At 37.4% G+C, this 20,331-nt stretch overlaps 1 protein-coding gene across 1 annotated transcript in view; it reads right to left on the bottom strand.

Moving 5' to 3' along the window:
* The window catches only part of COL3A1 (collagen type III alpha 1 chain), a 52,321-nt gene that overhangs the window by 11,930 nt on the left and 20,060 nt on the right, over positions 1 to 20,331 (bottom strand). The window contains exons 4-32 of the mRNA XM_042784123.1: positions 19,701 to 19,817; positions 17,500 to 17,574; positions 14,133 to 14,198; positions 13,471 to 13,524; positions 12,851 to 12,904; positions 12,051 to 12,104; positions 11,841 to 11,894; positions 11,340 to 11,393; positions 10,798 to 10,842; positions 10,540 to 10,593; positions 9,522 to 9,566; positions 8,734 to 8,787; positions 8,135 to 8,233; positions 7,977 to 8,021; positions 7,756 to 7,854; positions 6,944 to 6,997; positions 6,686 to 6,793; positions 5,396 to 5,449; positions 5,175 to 5,273; positions 3,994 to 4,047; positions 3,541 to 3,639; positions 3,338 to 3,391; positions 3,160 to 3,213; positions 2,604 to 2,657; positions 2,165 to 2,218; positions 1,910 to 1,954; positions 1,720 to 1,818; positions 1,521 to 1,628; positions 971 to 1,024 (exon numbers count right to left, since the gene is read on the bottom strand). Of these exons, the coding sequence (XP_042640057.1) occupies positions 971 to 1,024; positions 1,521 to 1,628; positions 1,720 to 1,818; positions 1,910 to 1,954; positions 2,165 to 2,218; positions 2,604 to 2,657; positions 3,160 to 3,213; positions 3,338 to 3,391; positions 3,541 to 3,639; positions 3,994 to 4,047; positions 5,175 to 5,273; positions 5,396 to 5,449; positions 6,686 to 6,793; positions 6,944 to 6,997; positions 7,756 to 7,854; positions 7,977 to 8,021; positions 8,135 to 8,233; positions 8,734 to 8,787; positions 9,522 to 9,566; positions 10,540 to 10,593; positions 10,798 to 10,842; positions 11,340 to 11,393; positions 11,841 to 11,894; positions 12,051 to 12,104; positions 12,851 to 12,904; positions 13,471 to 13,524; positions 14,133 to 14,198; positions 17,500 to 17,574; positions 19,701 to 19,817 (1,959 nt within the window). The remainder of the gene's footprint in view (positions 1 to 970; positions 1,025 to 1,520; positions 1,629 to 1,719; positions 1,819 to 1,909; positions 1,955 to 2,164; positions 2,219 to 2,603; positions 2,658 to 3,159; positions 3,214 to 3,337; positions 3,392 to 3,540; positions 3,640 to 3,993; positions 4,048 to 5,174; positions 5,274 to 5,395; positions 5,450 to 6,685; positions 6,794 to 6,943; positions 6,998 to 7,755; positions 7,855 to 7,976; positions 8,022 to 8,134; positions 8,234 to 8,733; positions 8,788 to 9,521; positions 9,567 to 10,539; positions 10,594 to 10,797; positions 10,843 to 11,339; positions 11,394 to 11,840; positions 11,895 to 12,050; positions 12,105 to 12,850; positions 12,905 to 13,470; positions 13,525 to 14,132; positions 14,199 to 17,499; positions 17,575 to 19,700; positions 19,818 to 20,331) is intronic.

The raw sequence follows: 20,331 nt of genomic DNA on the forward strand, positions 1-20,331 counted from the left end.
TATTTTGTATCAAAATACAACAATGTTAGTTCCTCTGTTTTGATTAATAGCAATTATGTTCCGGTGTAAACAGGTTGCTAAAGATATTTAAATGGAAGTAACTCGACAATGCCAGTGTGGTGGTGCACACTGCCTTTTCGAGTGACACCTCAACATCACACCATTTTGCAACATGAGAGATCTCCAACTGATCGGTCCTCTTTTTTTTTTTCCCCACCATCTAAACCTAATACAAAACCATCCAAAGTTAATAGGTTTCTCTCAATGGTAGACAGTAAAAGTTATCCATTGTCCTAAATTTTTATATAGATAATTTAACCACATTCCTTCAGTATATGTTCAACGTTTCTTGACTAGCTCCACAACTTTTTTCTTTTTGTGTACCCTGTGGTTTGAAATAATTTTTTAATATTTCCCACAGTTCACACAAGCTGCATTTTGCTATCTATCATCCCTCACTATTTTGATGTATATACTGCTTGCATGTACTCACTAGATATATGTACACGTTTCAATTGTCTATTTTATGCGTATATGCTATATAGATGTATAACTATATCATATATAGTAACCTGTAGAAGTATTCTATATGAGAATATTTACAATCATGGTGTCTTTTTGTGTTTCATTATAACCAGCATTTTCCTCATCAGTCAGATAGATTTAGGGAGCTATTAACATTTTCTCTACTTTTGTATTGCTGCTTTCCCTCAAAAACATTGTCCCAATTAATTGTAAACTTCTGCTTGCAAAAAAGTTTATTATAGCTATCCAAGCAGTTGTAATCACAAAAACTAGCATTAAGTCTAATTTAGTTTACAAAACCAGATTTGCACGGCCGGAATGAAATACAGTGGGACTACTACTTCACCTCTCCTAGACAGTATTTATTCACTGTAAGTTGACTCATGTTCTAAACGTAGACTGTGAAGCTCACCGATAAGCTGTTAGAGATTTAAAGATTACTCACTCTCTCTCCTCTTGCACCAGGCAGGCCATCAGCACCTTTGCCACCAGGTTCTCCCTAGCAAGCATAAGATGTAAAAAGCATAAGCAAAAAGCAAGCACAGGGAGGGGGGGAGTGAAAGAATTAAAACATTACCCAGGCGAGAATATCTCAACAACCACATTTCCTTATTGTGATCATGCAAATCTAAAATTGGGGGTTACATTCTGCCTGATATTCAGCACCAGATACTGAATACTTTGACGGGAAAACCCCCTAGATTGATTTAAAATGGAGTCTATGCCAAACTGCTTGCCCAAGGTTTGAACTACTCCCATTGTTTATTAGATTCATTAGACCTGTTTTGATGTACCCATCCCCCAAGAGATCTAGAGCAGAAAAATATCTAGCACATATTAAACCAGGTGACCATATCACACTGCTAAACCAATAGTAGTGCTACACACTCAGCACCTCCGAAATCAGGCCAAAAGCCAAGATGTGAACAAACTCAGTCCCTGGTGTGAAGCCAATGCTAAATTAGCATAAAATTGGCAGAGTATGGGTGTGTCACCTTATCTCCTTTTGGTCCAGGACTTCCAGAAGCTCCTCTTTCTCCTGGCATTCCCTGTAAGCCAGGCAGCCCTGTGCTTCCAGGGGGTCCAGGGGGCCCAGGAGGCCCCTAAAGAGTAACAAAAAATAATTAGGGAAAATAATAACATTAACCTGAATGCTAGACATAATATGAGGAAAGGAAGCAAGTCTGTAGGTACCTTGGCACCTTCTGTGCCAGCAGGACCTGGCCCACCTCTTGCTCCAGGAGATCCTGGAGGACCCTGTGCACCACGTTCACCTGGGATACCATTTTCACCCTGTGACAAAGAAATGCGTTATTCTTTGTTTTCGGGTTCATAGTTTGTTAATTCATTCATGTCACTATAGAAATGTTGCTGTATGATTTACCTTAGGGCCTGGGAATCCGGGTCCTCCAATATCACCTTTTGGCCCCTGTTTATGAGAAAATAAATGCTAGTTATCCATGCACTTTACTTAGTAAATCTACACTGTTGTCGGCACCCTGTTTCTCTCGCCTTTTATCCCTAAAATCAGACTTCTCTGCTCTGTAGAGGGCTGATAGCTGTCTGAATTGAAAAATGTAATCTAGGAAGAACTTCTAATGTATTTCCTGTTACTTAAACAAAGGGAATTACTACTTACTGGTTCTCCAGGCTTTCCATTCTCTCCAGCTGGTCCTGGTCCACCAGGCAATCCCTATATGAAGGAACAGTATTATCATCCATATTACCTAGATTAATTATGCATTTTCCTATCTAGCAAATTTTTTGGACACAAAGGTGTGTACCCAACTTGTTCCAATCCTTTACAAAGAAGGAGGTGCTAATTTGATAGCTCTAATCTACTGAGCTAGCTATTTGGTTTGCAATTACAAAATGTTAAGCAGTAACTTTTGTCAAGTGGTTGATCTGTTTTACTTCAACATATGATGACATGCACCTTCATTAAAATATTTAGATGCCACTTTTTTTTGGGGGGGGGGAGAGGGCAGGGGAGGAGGTGTTGGGTGTGGTGGGGTGAAGGTCATGTGTCTGTTAGTCTATTAAAAATTATCAGAAACCAATAAGAAAATGCACAGCACCTGGAGGCCAGGTGGACCTGCTGGTCCTGGTTCTCCTCTCTCCCCAGAAGCACCCTAGAATCAAACAAAAGAGAAAAAAAAAATGAAATTGGGAACATTTTAGCATATAAACACCTCCACACCACCTCTACTCTATGCCTCCTTATCATGATCTGATTACGACGTTGCACAATCCCAAAGACTAATGTATCTTGGTATTCTGCTATTTGCTCTTTTCAGTTCAACCTTTAGATGTAATTCAGAAGACACATTTATACTTGATACTAGTCTGAAATGCTATATGTGTTAAAGGGAGCAATAATATGCTTCAATTTGAAAAGGTGGTAGATCCCCAAGAGCTCTAAATTGACTTTTCATTTCAACTTATACCAGGTATACCTGACCCGGGTTTCTCCTAACAAAGTTTTGAGTATTAATTTATTAAAATAACAGCAAACAAGAGCTCTTTTCCTTATATCATTACTTTTCTTCCCTTAAATTTTCAGTCTCTATCTGTAGATGCCAGACCACCTTGGCAGTAACTGATCATTGCCTTTTACAGGACTACTACACTTACAGTAGGTCCAGGAGGACCCGGGAGGCCAACATCACCATTCTTCCCAGCAGGACCCTATGCAAAGACAAAATTAGGCTATGGTTATGGGTCGATATGATTTTTATAAGGCTCACCAAATTATTATTAATTAATATTATATCATTACTATATTATTAAACAAAATGCTTATGAAACTTACAGGTGTTCCAGGCGGTCCACCAGGGCCTCTTTCTCCGTTCTTACCTGGTGCACCCTTACAAAAGGATAAGATCACATTTAGACTACTTGTTCTGGTCAGTATACAATCACCTAAAGCTGAAGCATGAGATAGCCCCGCTATGGAGCAATTTATTTTAACATTGGGCTGATGAAGCATAAGCACAGGTGAAGTGGAGAACTCACCTCGTTGCCCTTAGGACCAGGGAAACCCATTACACCTGGTTGACCACGTGGACCTGAAGGGCCTGGTGGACCAGCACGGCCAGATTCACCCTGATTACCCTGGAATAGGCAAAAAAGAAATGAAGACATGGCATTTGTTCGGTGAAATAAATTAATATCCATGACTCATTAAATAGTGAGTGAGGGTGAGAGCAGGCTACAGACCCTGTTGTTCAAAACTTATTATGTGTTTTCTATTTCAACTAAGTTTCTGTACACTCTTCATTTTAAATAGTATTAAATGACATTTACTGTTATTACAGTGAGACATCATATAAAGTGCTCTGGTAAGTAACACAAAAAAAAAAACCCCTACTGTTAATCTGACTGTGATAACAACCTCTTTTAGAGACTGTGGGATGAGGGTAAAGTCAGTAAGAGGACTAATATAAAATATTTGCACTATGTACATACTGGAGGACCAGGTTTCCCATCGCTTCCAGGGCTTCCTGGAATTCCGGGCAAACCCTGCAATTGAAGAAAAAAAAGTGTTACTCTTCAGTTTAAAATGTGTAATATTAAGTTACAATACATAAACATAAATATATAAAAATACATCTTAAACTACTTGCTTGATTCTTTAATAAGGATTAAAACTCCTCCCATTTCCCCCATCCCATTAAGGGGAAAAACCAGAGAAAGCTAACAAACTCTTTTGTTAGGAGTTTATCACTTTCTTTGAGAGTCATTGTATATAATCAAGACAGTGGACATTAATCAACATGCACAAAAATTGTATTCTTTCATTATGTGGGAAGAAAACTAATTTCAGATGTTAAAAATCAAGAAATGAAACAATTTTGACTATGTGCCTCTACTTAGAAGGAACACAATTTATAATATATATTAGTTAACTTGTTTTATATCTTTAAATATTATTTTTGTTATATTTTAAGTCATTCCTTTTCATTTCCAACAAAATCTTGTTTAGCTCCCGGAAGTCTACAGTCAGGCTGACTTCTGATTTGCCATGTATTTGTTGTCAGCAGTTGCCAATTCTCAGAATAACTCACAAAATGTTGTTACATTCTGTACATATTACACAATAGGTTCTCTCTGAAAATCTTTTTGATATGTACTATGAAAATCTGACCAACAGGTTATTTTCTTTAATTACCTATACTAATTAAGTATATTGAAATATATAAATTAATGTATGATTTAATTATTTAAATGTTAAATTTAAGCCTATTTAAATAATAAGTTAAATATAAATACATTTAAATACGATAAGCCAAATAGTTATTAAATATAATTAGCAGAATGGATTTTATAATAAGTTATAAAATTTGATAAAAATGTATATAGATCATACAGAAAACCATCCAAATCACATTAAAGCCAAATCTCATGATAGTGCGTGGCATACTCAGAACTGGGGAGCATGCTCAGCTTCATCTAAGCTTCCTCATTCACTTGTGACAGATGTTCTCTGAATGCCCCGTGTCTCTGCACGGTTACCTATTGCACTATGAATGTATGTGCTCGAAGGAATTAATAGAAGGTTTTTCTAACTGGGCTCCTCTATCGTATCAGCTCAGATGAGGCATCTCTAACAGAGTTTATCTCATTTTCTTGGAGATGTCCTGACATACTCTCATTCCAGGAAGACCTGGGCCTCCATCTTGTCCACGTTCTCCTGCGGGTCCACTGGGGCCAGGAGGACCTGGGCTACCACGTTCACCTGCAGGTCCCTGAAAAGGAGATGTTAAAATTCACAGCCAAGAAATCAGCATCATATTGAATCTGAAATTGTTCATTCAAATTCACATGTATTCTCTAGAAGTTTGGTATTTTTTGAGAGAAAGACTTATACCTTTTCACCTGGAAGTCCATTGCTACCGGGTAAGCCACGGAAACCAGGGGAGCCCTTTCAAATAAAAAAAAAAAAAAAAAAAGTATGGATCATAGGCAACATGACTTAGGTAATGGCAACTGTTGGGTTTTTTTTTGTTTTTTTTTTTTTTTTTTTGTTTTTTTTTCCTAAACTATTTATCATTAGACATATTATTATGAAAATTAATGAAAGCAATAGATGGAAATGACATTTCACTGTAGCTAGAAACTCTACAGAATTATTGTCTCTTTGGATAGAACTTTCCTGTTGAAAACATAGTCTGTCCATTATTTTTAACCACCCCTACATTAGTTATTTTATTTATGAGTTTTCTGAATTCATATCCAAAATAAAACAACACACTCAGTCTTGAACAATTATTTTCTTCTAATGCAATACTGAAAAGAGCTCTATTGTATTGTTTTAATATTTATATTTACTACTATCTTCATTGCTTACAAGAAATTTGAATTATAAAATTTAATTTGCACCCCCATTTATGATTAATTTGTTCACTGTGCATCTTTGGTTTCCTCATAGCTTCAGCAAATACTGCAGTCAATCATTAAATTAGGAGTTACAAATAGATCAGCACAATTTCCTTTGGTTCAGATGGGATCAGAAATCCAAAATTTGTAAGGATATTGCTATTTATTTTGTTGTATAAATCAATTCAAAATTCCTTTGTGAGAATGCTTTTTGGAAAGCTATCAAATCCAAAAAAACTGTTGGCAGTAAAGATATAACACAGAAGACATCCTGACAGTATTGTTATCGACATTATTGACAGTTAAGATCTACTGACAAGAAGGATGTTGAAATAGAGACGTAGGCTGAACGTAAAAGAATTTGCAATAATTTCACTTTTCAGAGCTGAAATTTTGTGGTTGCTCATTTTCCTTAACCGAGAAGTAATTTTGAAATATGTAGATATTTTTTCTTTCATGTGTAGTTCTCATAGTTTCTGGTTGCTTTTCAGCACAAATCTTTTGATACACCTTCCAGGTATATAAAACACTGCTTCTTCAATATCAAAAAAAAAGAAATTAATTAATTTATTTCATACTGAGATAGATCCAAGTGCTGCAATTCGGATGAGGATCTAGGTAAGAATTCTCCCCAGTTTCATAACCCAGTTTCACATCTAGAATTTGATGAGAACAGATATGGAGCCAAATTCCTCCTCAAAGTATTTTGAACATCAGATTTTGCTGTCTCTGTATTAACTCAGAATGTACCTTGTGTGCATGGTCATCAACAGCAGCTTACCCTTTCTCCAGGTGTACCAGGTACGCCATTCTGTCCGGGTTCACCATTTGCACCTCGTTTGCCTTCCTCACCAGGAGGTCCAGGAGCACCTGGGGTGCCATTTTCACCCTGGCAAAAAAAAAAACAAACCACCCAAACCCAAACCCCACCAGTGAAGATAGAAGCCTCCAAAAAGAAACCCTGGGTTTTGTATGGGGAATGATTCAGTGTTCAGACTTCCCTGAAAGAATTATCTGAATGCATTTTAAAATCACTTACACGCTCGCCTTTTGGTCCTGGATCTCCTTTTGCACCATTCTTACCAGGTTCTCCCTAAACATGAGAAAATCCCTTTAAAATTATGGGTTGTAACAGGGTATTATTCTAGAGTTACTAGATGTGCTAAAATACTAACAAGTGGACGTCATTTCTTTCAAGTTATTGACTCATTTTTATTATTTTATATTCTGCCAAAGAATTAGCATGTATTGGTTGAAGCTGGATGTGGAATGCATGGGGGTCCTTAAAAATTCAAAGAAGTGATACAATCTTAAGCACCACTGAGTAAAATTTTATGTCTGTTTTTGAGCTATTTCAGACATCATTGAGACTTTTGCTTGAAGTCCCTGAGTATTTTCTCTGACAAAGAACGATGTGTGGTGTATGGCTGTCAGGAAAGAGCCTACTGGGGTAAATGACAGTGTAAGAGTAGGTACAACTCACTAGGTGTACTGGATTGTAGACTCAGCCCATGTTAATTTAAACAAGTGAAATTAGGATTTTAAAACAATAGATTTTGTCTAATTTTAGACAAACTACTTTTTTTTTGCTGTATGTTTCTGAATTAATAGATAATTTAGGAAAACAAATATTATATTTATGTATCATTTTAATATATAGCAATGTATAAATGTGTGAACAATAAAGATGTTATATGTTTATAAAAATAATTGCCTATTGTTATCATAAAATAATTTCTTAGACCATCTTAAGTGAATAGGAGAAATTCAATTCTGTTGTTTTTAATGGTATCAGGACTATGTCCACCATATTTGTTTGTCCAACCACTGTAGTGAGTATTAGTAACTCACCGGAGTGCCTTTTGCTCCAGGGTTTCCACTTGTACCTGGAGGTCCAGGAAGCCCACGGCCTCCTGGCAGACCAGGAGCACCAGGAATACCAGAAGGTCCCTGTAGAGAGTGAACAGCAGACAAGGATGAAGAGAGCACGGCACTGTTGGACCCTGTCCAGTCCAAACAGCAACCTTCACCAACACAGTGCAGCAAAAGACAGTGATATGAATAGTACCCACCATTTCACCCTTGTTGCCAGGGCTTCCAGCTCTTCCAGCAGGGCCCTGAAAAAATAAATGTATAAATAACCAATGCTGCTAACCTAGGACTAAATCAAAGGACGTGTTGGTCTTTGTGAAGAGCAACACTTCTCAGTTCCCATGTGGTATTTACATACCTGAGGCCCAGGTGGCCCAGCATGACCCTGAGGACCAGGTTCTCCTCTCTCTCCAGGACTACCACTAGAACCAGCAGGACCAGGAGGACCAGGTTCACCCTACAGAAAAACAGTAAAAGGAGAAAATGAATGCATATTAGTCTTATCTCCAGGGCAATCAGTATTAGCTTCATGGTTTCTTCTTCTAATGTGGCACCTTTGAGCGATTAGGGAAGAAGGTTACCACCATCATCACCTGAGTGCAAGTGCCCAATCAGCACAGTGACCCCCGTGCTGAGGCACAGGGTACCCATGCACTCCAGGCAGCACATATTGCACAGCTCCTCTGCTTGGGGGAAGTTCACTTGAGTCCCTCCCGTAATGCAACATAAAGCATTTGGTCTACCACTTAATGGTGTTTTGGGGTGGGTGTTTATGAAGGTGATGAGGATGGGGTTTGTCTTGTGCTGCATGTGAAAACACATCCGTTCTAAGCTCGCAAACAGTGTAGTAGCAGCCAGAAAAAGGAAGACTCATAAAATAAAGATGTACAGTGACATAAGCTGGCTAACTAGAGAAAGGACCAAATCCCGTATTCGTATGCATCTTTAGCAGAATACCTTAAAACCTGTAGAGCCTGGGAATCCTGCAGTTCCAGGGGGACCTGGGGGACCCTTAAAAATGAAAGAAATGCTATTAGTGCAGTAGGTAAAAGCCATATGGACTTAATCTTAAATTAAAAAAAAAAAAAAAAAAGTCTGATTATGGGATTTGTCTCTAAGTAAGGAAACACCTGGCAAAATAACAAATATACATCATGCTGCAGAGAATTAAGCTTAGCCAGTCCTAAAATATCACACCTAGATCTTAGTTATCTTGATGTTTCTACAGGTTCAGAAAAATTTCTGTGTTGTAAGTTTAAAAAACATGAAAGCTATCATTAAAGAGATTAAGTTACAAAAAATGTTCGAAATTTGTTCTAATTAAAAAAAAAAGGTGTAAGAGAAGAAAAAGCCAAGACAGCTGTTAAAGATACAAGTGGACATGCTCAGGTTTCTAAGCAAATGGGAAAGAAAAATTTTTTACCACCTCAGACAGCTAAATAAGGTATTTGATAAGAATATTCAAAATTTGATCTGCATAGAGAGCAGCAATTCTATCCATCTATATGTTCTCTGAGAGTAATCTGATTTTGGATTTATGGATTTTCTGATTTACAGTGTTAAAGCTCTCTTATTGCACTGTATGCTTCAAGTATCATAACCAATATGGTTATGAAATATAATTAAATAAAATGCTCATTCTTAAAGCAGTCTTGGGCTTGCTGGCACTGCAGAACATCATCTAGACGTAACCAGACTTGAGCAACACAAATACTTAAAAATCAAACATTTGTAAGTCATCTTACAGGTGGGCCAGCTGCTCCTGGAGATCCGTCTTTACCATGGGCACCCTACAGAAAGAAGAGAGGTTTTTGGTACAGAGCACTTCCCCAGACACAGAACCACATGCTTTAATGCCCATGACTCACAAACCATCTTTTTCCATCTGTACATTCCCACTTAGTTGTCCAATGCCCAAATATTTCTCAACTCTGTCATTCTAAAATAATAATTAACTAAATGTTTTGTGACGGAATATCCAACACTTTATGTGACTTGTACTGTAATGAGGAGACAGCAAGACACAAAAATGTATTCTTACTACATTTCTTAAGGAAACAACAGTTACAAAGCATCATTTGTGTGGACAGTTCCTAAGGCTGAATAAATAAGATCTCACTAGATGTCTATTTCAAAATAACAGTTACTTCTAATTCACGTAAAAGACTAAAATTCCACTCCAAAAACCTGACAAACAGTGGTATGATTTAAATCCTGATGCTTGTTCTGTGGACATGTTCTGCCAGGTCCGCTGCTCAGGTTACGCAGTGTTTGTATGAACAAGTTGTCGGTTATTATATTTTAGTTGTGCTTTGTTGATTGTGCTGGACTCTATGAACTATGACTTCCTTCAGAGCAAATAACGTACCCCCAATTTCAGTCAGAGTAATTTTATAATTTTCCTGCAAGTTACTTCTGAGTGCATTTTTTTTCTCTCCCTGCCTTCTGCTGCTGCTCTTTGCTTCCACTCCTTCTGCCTATTCCTCTTGGCTGAACCTGAGTTTATACTGAAACACTGAACTCTCCCTCTATGTGTAATCTATTAATTTAAATAAATGAAATAGAAAATAAGATTGTGAACATGTTTACATCTTTAATTGGAGACTGAAAATTTTTCATGTATGATTTTACAGATTCTTTATAGTTTTCTAATCCTTTGCATTACAACTGTTTTAAGGTAAATCTATGAAGTAGGGAGTTCTCAACATATTGAAAGAAAACATGTGCTGCTTCTGGATAAGAACAACAGCTGCAATTACTTACAGGGCCACCAGGATTCCCAGGTCTTCCTCTTTCACCAGATGGACCTCTTGGTCCCTAGAAAACATAAGACAATAAGTCTGCTAAATGGCTTCCAAAATAATATGGCCTAGCCAAGAGATATTGCTCTTATTTGCATAACTCAGTAATGTTCAATGCAAGAGGTGGCACAATTACAGTTAAAAAAAAGCTGAGTCACTCAGTTAACCAGGAAGTGCCATTGGCACTTCCATTTAAATACTACAGAATACACATATTTACCGGTTGGCCTGGTGATCCATTCGCTCCAGGAGCACCAGTTTCACCCTGTTATGGAAAGAAAACACCAGTGACAGAATGAACTTTGCTGAGAACACTTTTTGCTTTATTCAAGGGGAAGAGACATAGAAACGAGACAGCTCAATCTGTTGTCACTTTCTGCATGGTGCTGAGTGTCCTCAGCATACAATGAGGTCTGTGAGGTCTGAGAAGTCTAAACAAGTTCCAGAACAAAATATTAAAAAAAAAAAAAAAAATTCAGGGAGACTTGGTCCTTTAATATTATGCAATAAAGTCAGATGATCCAGCCATGTCCTTTCATTTTGGACTCTCACCTTTATTACGGCTGGACAATCAGGACATGATGTGGTTCAGAAAGTCAAACTCCTTTGGAATGATTCTCATTCTTTTTGTGGAGATATTTAATGAGTTTCTTTAATGCTTAATGGATTTTTAGAACTGTGTAATATGCAAAGCATAGCTATGTAACAAATGATGGAAGGTATTGCTTTACCTATTACAGAGATGACAATATAGTTTTTTACCTTTGGACCAGGAGCACCGTTATCACCTCTGGCACCATCTTTTCCATCAAAACCCTGTGGGAAAGGAAAACCATATCTGTGAATAGCATTCCTCTTATTTTTCTGGAAAACTGATTTCCTCTTGGCAAAATATTATGCTTCAGGACAAAGTCATATAAAGGGGCATATTTTTAATAATGAGTGTTATTGGCTATTAGAACACTTTTTGAAAGAAAATTCTGAATCCTCCACCTCTCCATGGCCATTAGTTAAGAGTGGATGCTTTTCTGCAAAGCACGCGTCAGCCCAGCATTTGGGATGGAGCTCTACAACTGAGGTAACTAGATAGAATTTAACAGTCTTTGTTACAGAAGGTCATATTACATTGTCCAGAAGTTGGCCTTTAAGTCTATGATTCAATCTCTTTAGCTGGGAACTGATGACTGAAAGACCACAATAGTGCAACATCATAATTCAAGTAGAAGAACAGACTCAGCTATACTCAATATACTCAATACTTACTCGTTGACCTTTCATCCCAGGCATTCCAGGCATTCCTGGGTGTCCTTTGTGACCCTAAACACAAATATAGAAAGATTAATAAATCACATACTTACTGTACAAAGGGCACAAGCTAATGCTCATTGTGTGTTACGTTCACTTGACTAGCTTAAAATGGGAAAAAAAAGCCCTTTGGTTAGAAGACCATTGTTATTGGGGGCTTTTCCATACCGGTAATCCAGGGAGTCCACGGTCTCCATTTCTGCCTGGTCTTCCTGGTTCTCCCTATTGAAAGAAAGCAGATTTTTTTGACTGTTTTACTACTGCTTCAGTTACTGGCAAAGAACCAGTCCTAGTACGTCAAGGCGACTCAGAATAAGTGGGTGAAACTTCCAACCAAGGCAGTGGGGAAAATTATAGCAGGGTGCCAGTTCACTATATGACTGCCTTCTGAAAAACAGTTGCCAGAATTTATAAACTCGGTGTTTAACAAGATTTTGGTTAACATCTAATTTATTTCAAGCCAACTTCTAGGAAGCAATGATCACAGAAAACTTGTTTTTCATGCTGAAACACTCAGAATAAACCAAAACTTTAGCTGCTTGTCTCACCTTGTGCTCTACCTGTTCAGGACTCCCAGCCGTGACACAAAAGAAGGTTTTAACAGCCTTAACTATCAAAACAAGGTTTGAAGGGAGCAGACAACTACTACTACTGTCTGCTTTTCTTTATAACTGCTATTTTACTTTGCACCAGATCAAAAAAGCACATTTCATGCTTAGGTTTTCTCTTTTATTTTTTAAATTGTGTTAATCGAATTGCCTGCTAAAATTGAAATTTTTTTTGGAATGGACATTTGTACCTAATGTAAGCCAAATCTAGTTTCTTACAGTTATGTTGTCAAATTGAGAAACAGGGAGATGTTATAAATTCTTAAAATCAATGGTGTCAATGTGCTCTGCTGTCTTACAATTTAATGAATTTTCGTTCTTCCCATTTATTAATCTCTGGATGAATAATAGTGAACTTACATCTTTTCCTGGTGGACCAGATGGGCCTATCATTCCAATAGGGCCTGGAGGTCCCTGTAGAAAAATAATTAATATTAACTATAATAATAAAAAAATATGAAGTCTCTTTCAAATTAAAAATATATTAGGTGTCATAAAATACTTATACGTTTGACATAAATGATAGTAAACAGACAGAATGACCTGTAAAATTTCAATCCACACCAGTAATGACACACACAGATTCATGCTTGTAGGATCATGCCTTTAACACATACAGGCCTTAACATAACAGGCCTTTAACAGGAAAGCTGGGGCGGGACTCTATCAGGAGGTGTAGGGATAGCACAAGGGGTAACAGTTTTACACTGAAAGAGGGGAGATTTACATTAGATGTAAGGAAGAAATCCTTCCCTGTGCGGTTGGTGAGGCCCTGGCCCAGGGTGCCCAGAGCAGCTGTGGCTGCCCCCTCCCTGGAAGGGTTCAAGGCCAGGTTGGACGGGGCTGGGAGCACCCTGGGCTGGGGGAAGGGGGCCCTGCCCGGGGCAGGGGGTTGGAACTGTGGGTGATCTTTAAGGTCCCTTCCAACCCAAACCATTCTGTGATTCTATGGCATATAGTGATAGATAACATATACATACAGGAGGGCCAGGTTGTCCCGGTTCTCCAGGGGAACCTTGATATCCAGCAGAGCCCTATAATGCAACAAAAAAGCAGTTAAGATGTGAAAAATTACAAGCATCATTCCAGGGTGCATATTTTATAATAATCTTATAACTGTAAGGAAAATAGTATTCAGAACTGTCAACAAATAACCAAATGTCAAACCAAGCAGAATATGCCTCCATGAAAAAAGAAATAAAACTACTCCTCTAAAAGGAGATATACATCAAAAACTTCAGACCCTCTCTGTGTTCACTGAATGTGTATTAGGATTCCCAATTTTCTTTATGTCCTGTTAAATCTTGGTATGAATAAACATCTGGGAATATTAATGGAGGATGATAGGCAGTGGCATGTTTTAAGAAAACCTTAGCTGACACCCCACAGAATTGCAGGAAGCTCAGGGAAACACATGGACATATGCAAGCATAGTATATAACCCTCAACCATTGAGTCTTGGTGGTGCATAGATGGTACAGACCAATTAATAGAAGATTACATTTATCCACAAAATTCTTCAGTATTGTATCTGGATTTATCAGTTGAAAATGTATCTAATATTTATGACAAATAAAAGGAAAAGCTCATATAAAAAAAAAAAAAAAAAAGAGATTATTATGAAAAGCTTAATTTTACTTACAGGGGGACCTGCGTGACCAGGTGGGCCAGGGGGGCCACTGGGGCCAGGGGGTCCTGGATAGCCAGACTATAGAGTAGATTAAAAAATAGTTGTTATATTAATGTAATATAGCTATAAAACAATGTAGTTGCAATAGTAACCAATAACTGAAAGAAATTTTTACATATTAATACAATGAAAATTGTATTAAGAAAAATCCATGGTGACACTCACATGATGCAGTAAAAAAGAAGCAGTATATATACACATTGCTAAATACTTTAGCACCTACAGACCCTTCAGAAAGGGGATCACTGGGTTTCCCTTCGCAGCCTTAGGTAACATACTTCACAAGATATTTTCAAAGCTGTAATTTTTTCTTTTGAGTCACTATCCCCCTTCTCTAGACTCCCAGAAGGACGATCACATCTCAGCTTTTCAGTTACCTACTCAGGAAGAACAGACAACTGGAACTCTTGATTTGCTAAACAGAGCAAATGAGCTTCAGCTTCTCTGCCATGTAATTGATCTTTATTAGCCTAACCCTACACCTTTAGTGGTGGAGAAAGGGTGTACTAATAAACTTGCTTGCTAGTCTATTGATGCCAGATTTTGCTTTCTAAAACTAATTTTAAAATTTCTCACCTGCATCAGGAGCTATATTACATATACATATATAATCCATTAGAATAACTTTGTGTGATAAACTCTGTTTATGACCCTTGACTTCTTAGGAAGTACAAGTATACTGAACTGAGGCCATATTTTTGTTACTGACAGTAAGGCAAGCATTTTCATCAGTGAAATCTTTTATAAACCTTAACAGTACTAAGCCGTAAGAAATAAATGATGTTTGGACTAAACAAAGGACTCAGAGGATGAAACCTCACTGTATGTATGGTTTAACTCAAATCAGTAATACTGTTCCTCATTTTAACTGGTAAAAGAGAGTAAAATGTTTCTAAGGAAATTTTCGATTTGGAAAGAGTGCTAATATATCTACTTCCTGTAAACTGAACCACAAAAGCATTTGATACAGCAAACCAGAAAACGTTTGAAAATTAGCACGGTAGTTTACTGCACCTATATGTGGTTCTTTAAAACACCTTTAGTTAAATGAAACTCTTTGTGGGTTTGATGCAGTCAAAGCAGTTGAAGTATATGAGTTACGTGAGAATCACTCTGTGCTGCAGTACTGGCAGTATATTCCATGGCTTAGAATTTCACATAATATGTTTCATGGGATATTGTCACGTATTACAGATGTTACAAGAACCTAATTTTCATTAAACAAGATTAACAGTATTGCTACACTATACTAGTATATGTAGTATACTACTATACTACAAATATACTATGTTAATACTAGTTCACAGATTGTCTTTTGTTTAAAAAATTGAATCATTGTAATATTTGTTATTTTATAGGACAAGAAGTACACCAAGTGGCAGATCAGTGAGTGCCTGGGTAAATTGGGTTGCCTTCAATCTGTGAATATAATGAGCAGTCCCTTTCTGTTAATTGTTAGAACTCATTTGGTGTAAAGAACCGTTAGATTCAACATGAATTGCAGCTATCAACTCATCAATTGTAATCAATTGATTAGACATATGGCTATAAACAAACAAGACATTTTTTTCAAGATGCACACTGAAGAGATAAACTGATAGTTAGGTATGACCTTTGATTGCTGTCGTCTCCAGACTGTGAAGAAAGGAGCATCTTTTGGTTAGAATATGTGCACTGGTTGAAAGAGGCAAAGACAATATGTGAAAAGTATACGAGAAAGTAAAGAGAAGCTGTGATGCAAAGTACAAAATCAGTCTACAAGCAGTGGAAAGCCATTGGGAAGACAGTAATGGAGAGATGAACTGAGGAAATACCAGGCATGTTAACCACTCAGGCACAAATGTTGATGCTGGCATATTTTATTTTATTTTATTTTATTTTATTTTATTTTATTTTATTTTATTTTATTTTATTTTATTTTATTTTATTTTATTTTATTACTCTTCCAAATTATTTCAGGTCCAGAGGTCAGAGCACAAGAAATCATTAAGAACCTCAAGGAAAAATGCCAAAATAGAGAGGACTAACCATAACTGTTAACTGAGAGATTTCTCGGTTATCTGCCTGGTTCAGTACATCCCATATTAAGACAACAAGTAGCAAAATGTAAATGATATGATAAGCTGTGGGTAAAAACTGCAAAGAGTTGAATATGAATAAATGAATAAACTAATGTAAAAATGGATGGTTGAAGACTGATGCATAGATGATCACATTATCAAATGAATGATGTAGAAATAAACAGATTAAAATAAAGGCAAGAAAATAATGAGATATATTTCAGGAAAACCAGCTGTCATGATTAGTAAAATTTATTTCACAAGGTGATCTCATGGAAGCCTGAGAAATAACACATTTTCTTGGAACTGCCTTGATGTGTTACAACATGTGATACCCGAACCTTGTTATGCAGCATTGGACTGAAAATAATGATTATGCTTAATGAAGCAGCAGCCAATTTCAAATACAGCAATTTATCACATCCTCTATATAGCAAATTGCCTGAATCAAGAACACTCCATGTCATAGGTGGTGAGTATCTAAATCCCAGTGCCTAAAAGAAAAATCATGAGGTGTAACATTCAAATTTATTTTATACAGGAAACATAGCTCATGCATAACTCCTTCAGGCAATCCATGCGTTATCTCACTAAAGAAACGGTGAAAAGCTTGGGCCAGGCCTAGCAGGCAGCTACAGCATCCTTAGTACACAGTTTGCATAGCTGTGGGTGAAAAAAATGGTAATTGTAAAAAGAATAAGTGAAAAGCTTTTGACTGCTTCTGGGATGAAAAAAAAAAAAAAAAAGATGATAAGAGAGGTTTACTCACTTGTTATTAGGAAAAATTGAGTTGTGGAAAAGTAAACAAGTATGGAGCATCGTTCTGAGAAAAGACAGAACGCTGCTGAATGGCTGAAGGATGATTAGGGATAGTGAAAGAGGCAAAAAGGTGGTGGAAGAAAGGAAAGCAATTAGTAGAAGAATACCGGGACAGATAAATGAGGAAGGTATTCAAGGGAGAAAGGGATAAATGTTTAGGTAGTGTAAGAAAGTAATTCAGGGAGAGATTCAGAAAAGATGAGGTAAGAAAAGGAAGAAAGAGAGAAAAACCCCAGATAATCTATGGTTACTTTCTAGAATAATACTGTCAAGTGAACTGCTGTCTTACATCACATTCCACTTGCAGGCAACAATTAAATTAGAACTTATCTTGTTAAATTAAAATCAGGATACATACACATCCCAGGTATAATCTATGAGCAGAAAATGTGTTCTTTAAAAAAAGAAGAAAGAACAGAGAAAAGGCTATATCATCTTACAATGGGCTGTGGGAAACCGATACCACCAACAGAACCAGCCTTCACATCATAGGAGTCATACTGTGGAGAAAAACTCTGTAAAAGAAATAGAGAAAAACAGAAAGAAAAAAAAAAAAAAAAGACAAAAAACAAAAAAAGAAAAAAGGTGAATGCTACAATTCAAATAATTATTTCTTACATTGGTATGTCAAATGTACAGAAATAGCTCATTAGTATCTATTGAGTAGTACTTGTTTGACATATAGCTGCCATATATTTAGAAAATCCATAAGAGGAGCCCAGCCAATATCTTTCTTTTCAGGTCATGGTAAAGTTAGATTCCTACACGGTGCACATCCAGTTTTCATCTTGACAGCTGGTCTCAGATGAACCAAAAAATTACCATCCTCTCTCCTCTTATCCTTGTTTGACTTCTTTTAGGCTTTTTCCCCCATTCTTGTTAACAGTCTCTTTTCTGTTGGACTTTGTTGTCACTCAAGGAAGTTGATGAGATATTTTCTGTTGCACTAAAGGATGCAACAGTTTATTAATATGTTGCTCACTGCTTTTAGCTGTGACTAGTTAATGTCTCATTTCAGAGTATTTTGTAGAAAAAATCTCTTACCTATGTATAAGTCTGTCCTGCCCTGAATTACAAATAATTGTTTTACCTCAGGCGTGGGAAATTACACATCTAAGAAAACTGAGTTTTACATTTTTTTCCTACTGCAATTTCCATCTCTCCCCGTCTCCCTTCCTGTTCACTATGTCATTCCAAATAATTCAAATACAATCATCACTTTTGAGCCCAAACAGCCAAGCCTCAATGTTTTTGACAATTTATCTTGAAACAAATGGAAGATCAGTCCAAGGCATGGAGAGAAGACATGTCCTGTGGGCCTTTCTGAGATCAGAGAGCATCTTTGACACACACATTTACAAAAAATACTGCTTAAAAAAGAGAACACTTTATATTCTATACACAGTTTCTCAAGGAATTCCCACGTAAGCCTCTTAATTGGCATATGTTGATTTTGTTATGCAGGTATTAGCAAACTTAGTTGAATAATATGGAGCTAATTCAGTTTATGAATTAATGGCACATTGGTGATTGAGTAGGGAGAGTTGAATACATGCAGTGTTCTGCCTGATAACCCAAGCCACGGTGCACCCAGCTCCTTCACTGACCAGGTACAAAAAGACTCCTGTGTTACTGATATCAACCCTCTCGCTAGGATTCAACAGAACATCTCCAATACAGTGTTGGAAGGGGTGACTAATTCAGCCTATCATCCTCTCCTGTGTCTGCATCTGCCGATCCAAAACCAGTATCTCTCTTGGTATATTATTATAATGATCATTGGGACAGGCTAACTGATCCACGGGTACCTCTCCCAGAAGCTCAGTGCTTCAGCTGCAATCCCTTTCAGAATTAAATAAAACCAAGGCATCTTTCCTCAGTTTTTGGCTTACCTGGGAGTGGGAAGTGTACACAGAAGCTATAAACAGTGGCCTAAGTTCAAAAGTAGCCATTGTTTTAAAATATGATTTTTAACAGTTTTGTGCTAAAGCAGTCCCATCTTCTAAAGCTAGGCTTGATTGATTGCATGGGGGGACAATGTCATCTCGTAACAAAGCACTAGCTGTGGCTCATCTCCCTTAACAAATCCAACTGCACAGAAACTTTAGTTAAAATTAGCTCTCTTGCTGAGTATCCTTAACTCTTTCAAAGAGAATTCAAGATTCAGTGGGCCAGAAATAAAGAGGGAGCATGACAGATAGTACTTACATGTCACATCCCTGCAAGCAGAGGACCTGTGTTGCTGGGAAGGTTTCTTTATTAAACATGCATTGGATAAAATATAGAAAAGTAAGAGTTCCCTAACCATTAAGCTTGAGGGGACACACTTCCCCCTGCACACTGTCTTTCTGATCAGGTTATATCTAAATTACGTAAACCCTTCATTGGTTTTGGCTCCAAAAGTTTTAAAAAATAAGATAAGGCAGAGATTTAATTACACTCCAGCCAACTTTTGTGGACCAAACCCCAAAACAACAACAAAACCCCACCTACCACTCAGCTGTGTTTTTCAAAGGCACAAATGAGAGCCAGTTGCCACTGAAGGCAACGTACATGTGAAGGTGCAAGGGATAGGTGCTTACAGTATTGCTTTATATGCTTGTGAGCAATGAGGTAGAAGCTGAACATAATGATGACTTACGCCTCCGTTTATACTGGGACATGACTGGCAGACCCCGGGGGGTCCAGGAGCTCCAGGACTCCCTGGCTGTCCCGGAGGGCCAGGGGCACCGTTTCTGCCTGGAACCCCAGGAGAACCCTGCAAAGACACAAACAGAGCACATACAGACGTCAGCACTTGCCTCCGACTGCAAGCGCATCACCAGAAAAATCCTTCCATTTGTAACAAAATCTGTGCGACTGTGGTGGGAAACTTTCCCTATTAAACATAACTAAGGCCACAACTGAACATTCATGAAAAACATAGACAGTAGGCAAAATTCACACATGGAAATATTTCTTAGTTGCTGGAGCTTTATTGCAGCGGATACTTGAACAAACACACTAGACATGTTAAACAGGCCAAGTCCTGAATCTAAAATTAATACTGCTAAATAGATTTAATTTTTTCTTCCTACTGGGAAGAAATATACCAAAAACCCCCAAATACGATACAGTTTGGACTAAACTCTCTCCCTCTCTGTTTTTGTGTTTCCCATTTAAATTTTGAGTTCTGTTGAAGCTAAAGGGCTACTTCAAAATGACTATATGGCACAGTCCTGCAGACAGTGCAGACATCAATGAAAGCAGGATATCTCAGCAGCTTAAATAAG

Source organism: Tyto alba, unplaced genomic scaffold, assembly GCF_018691265.1.
Source record: "Tyto alba isolate M040663 unplaced genomic scaffold, T.alba_DEE_v4.0 Super-Scaffold_7, whole genome shotgun sequence".
NCBI lineage: Eukaryota > Metazoa > Chordata > Aves > Strigiformes > Tytonidae > Tyto > Tyto alba.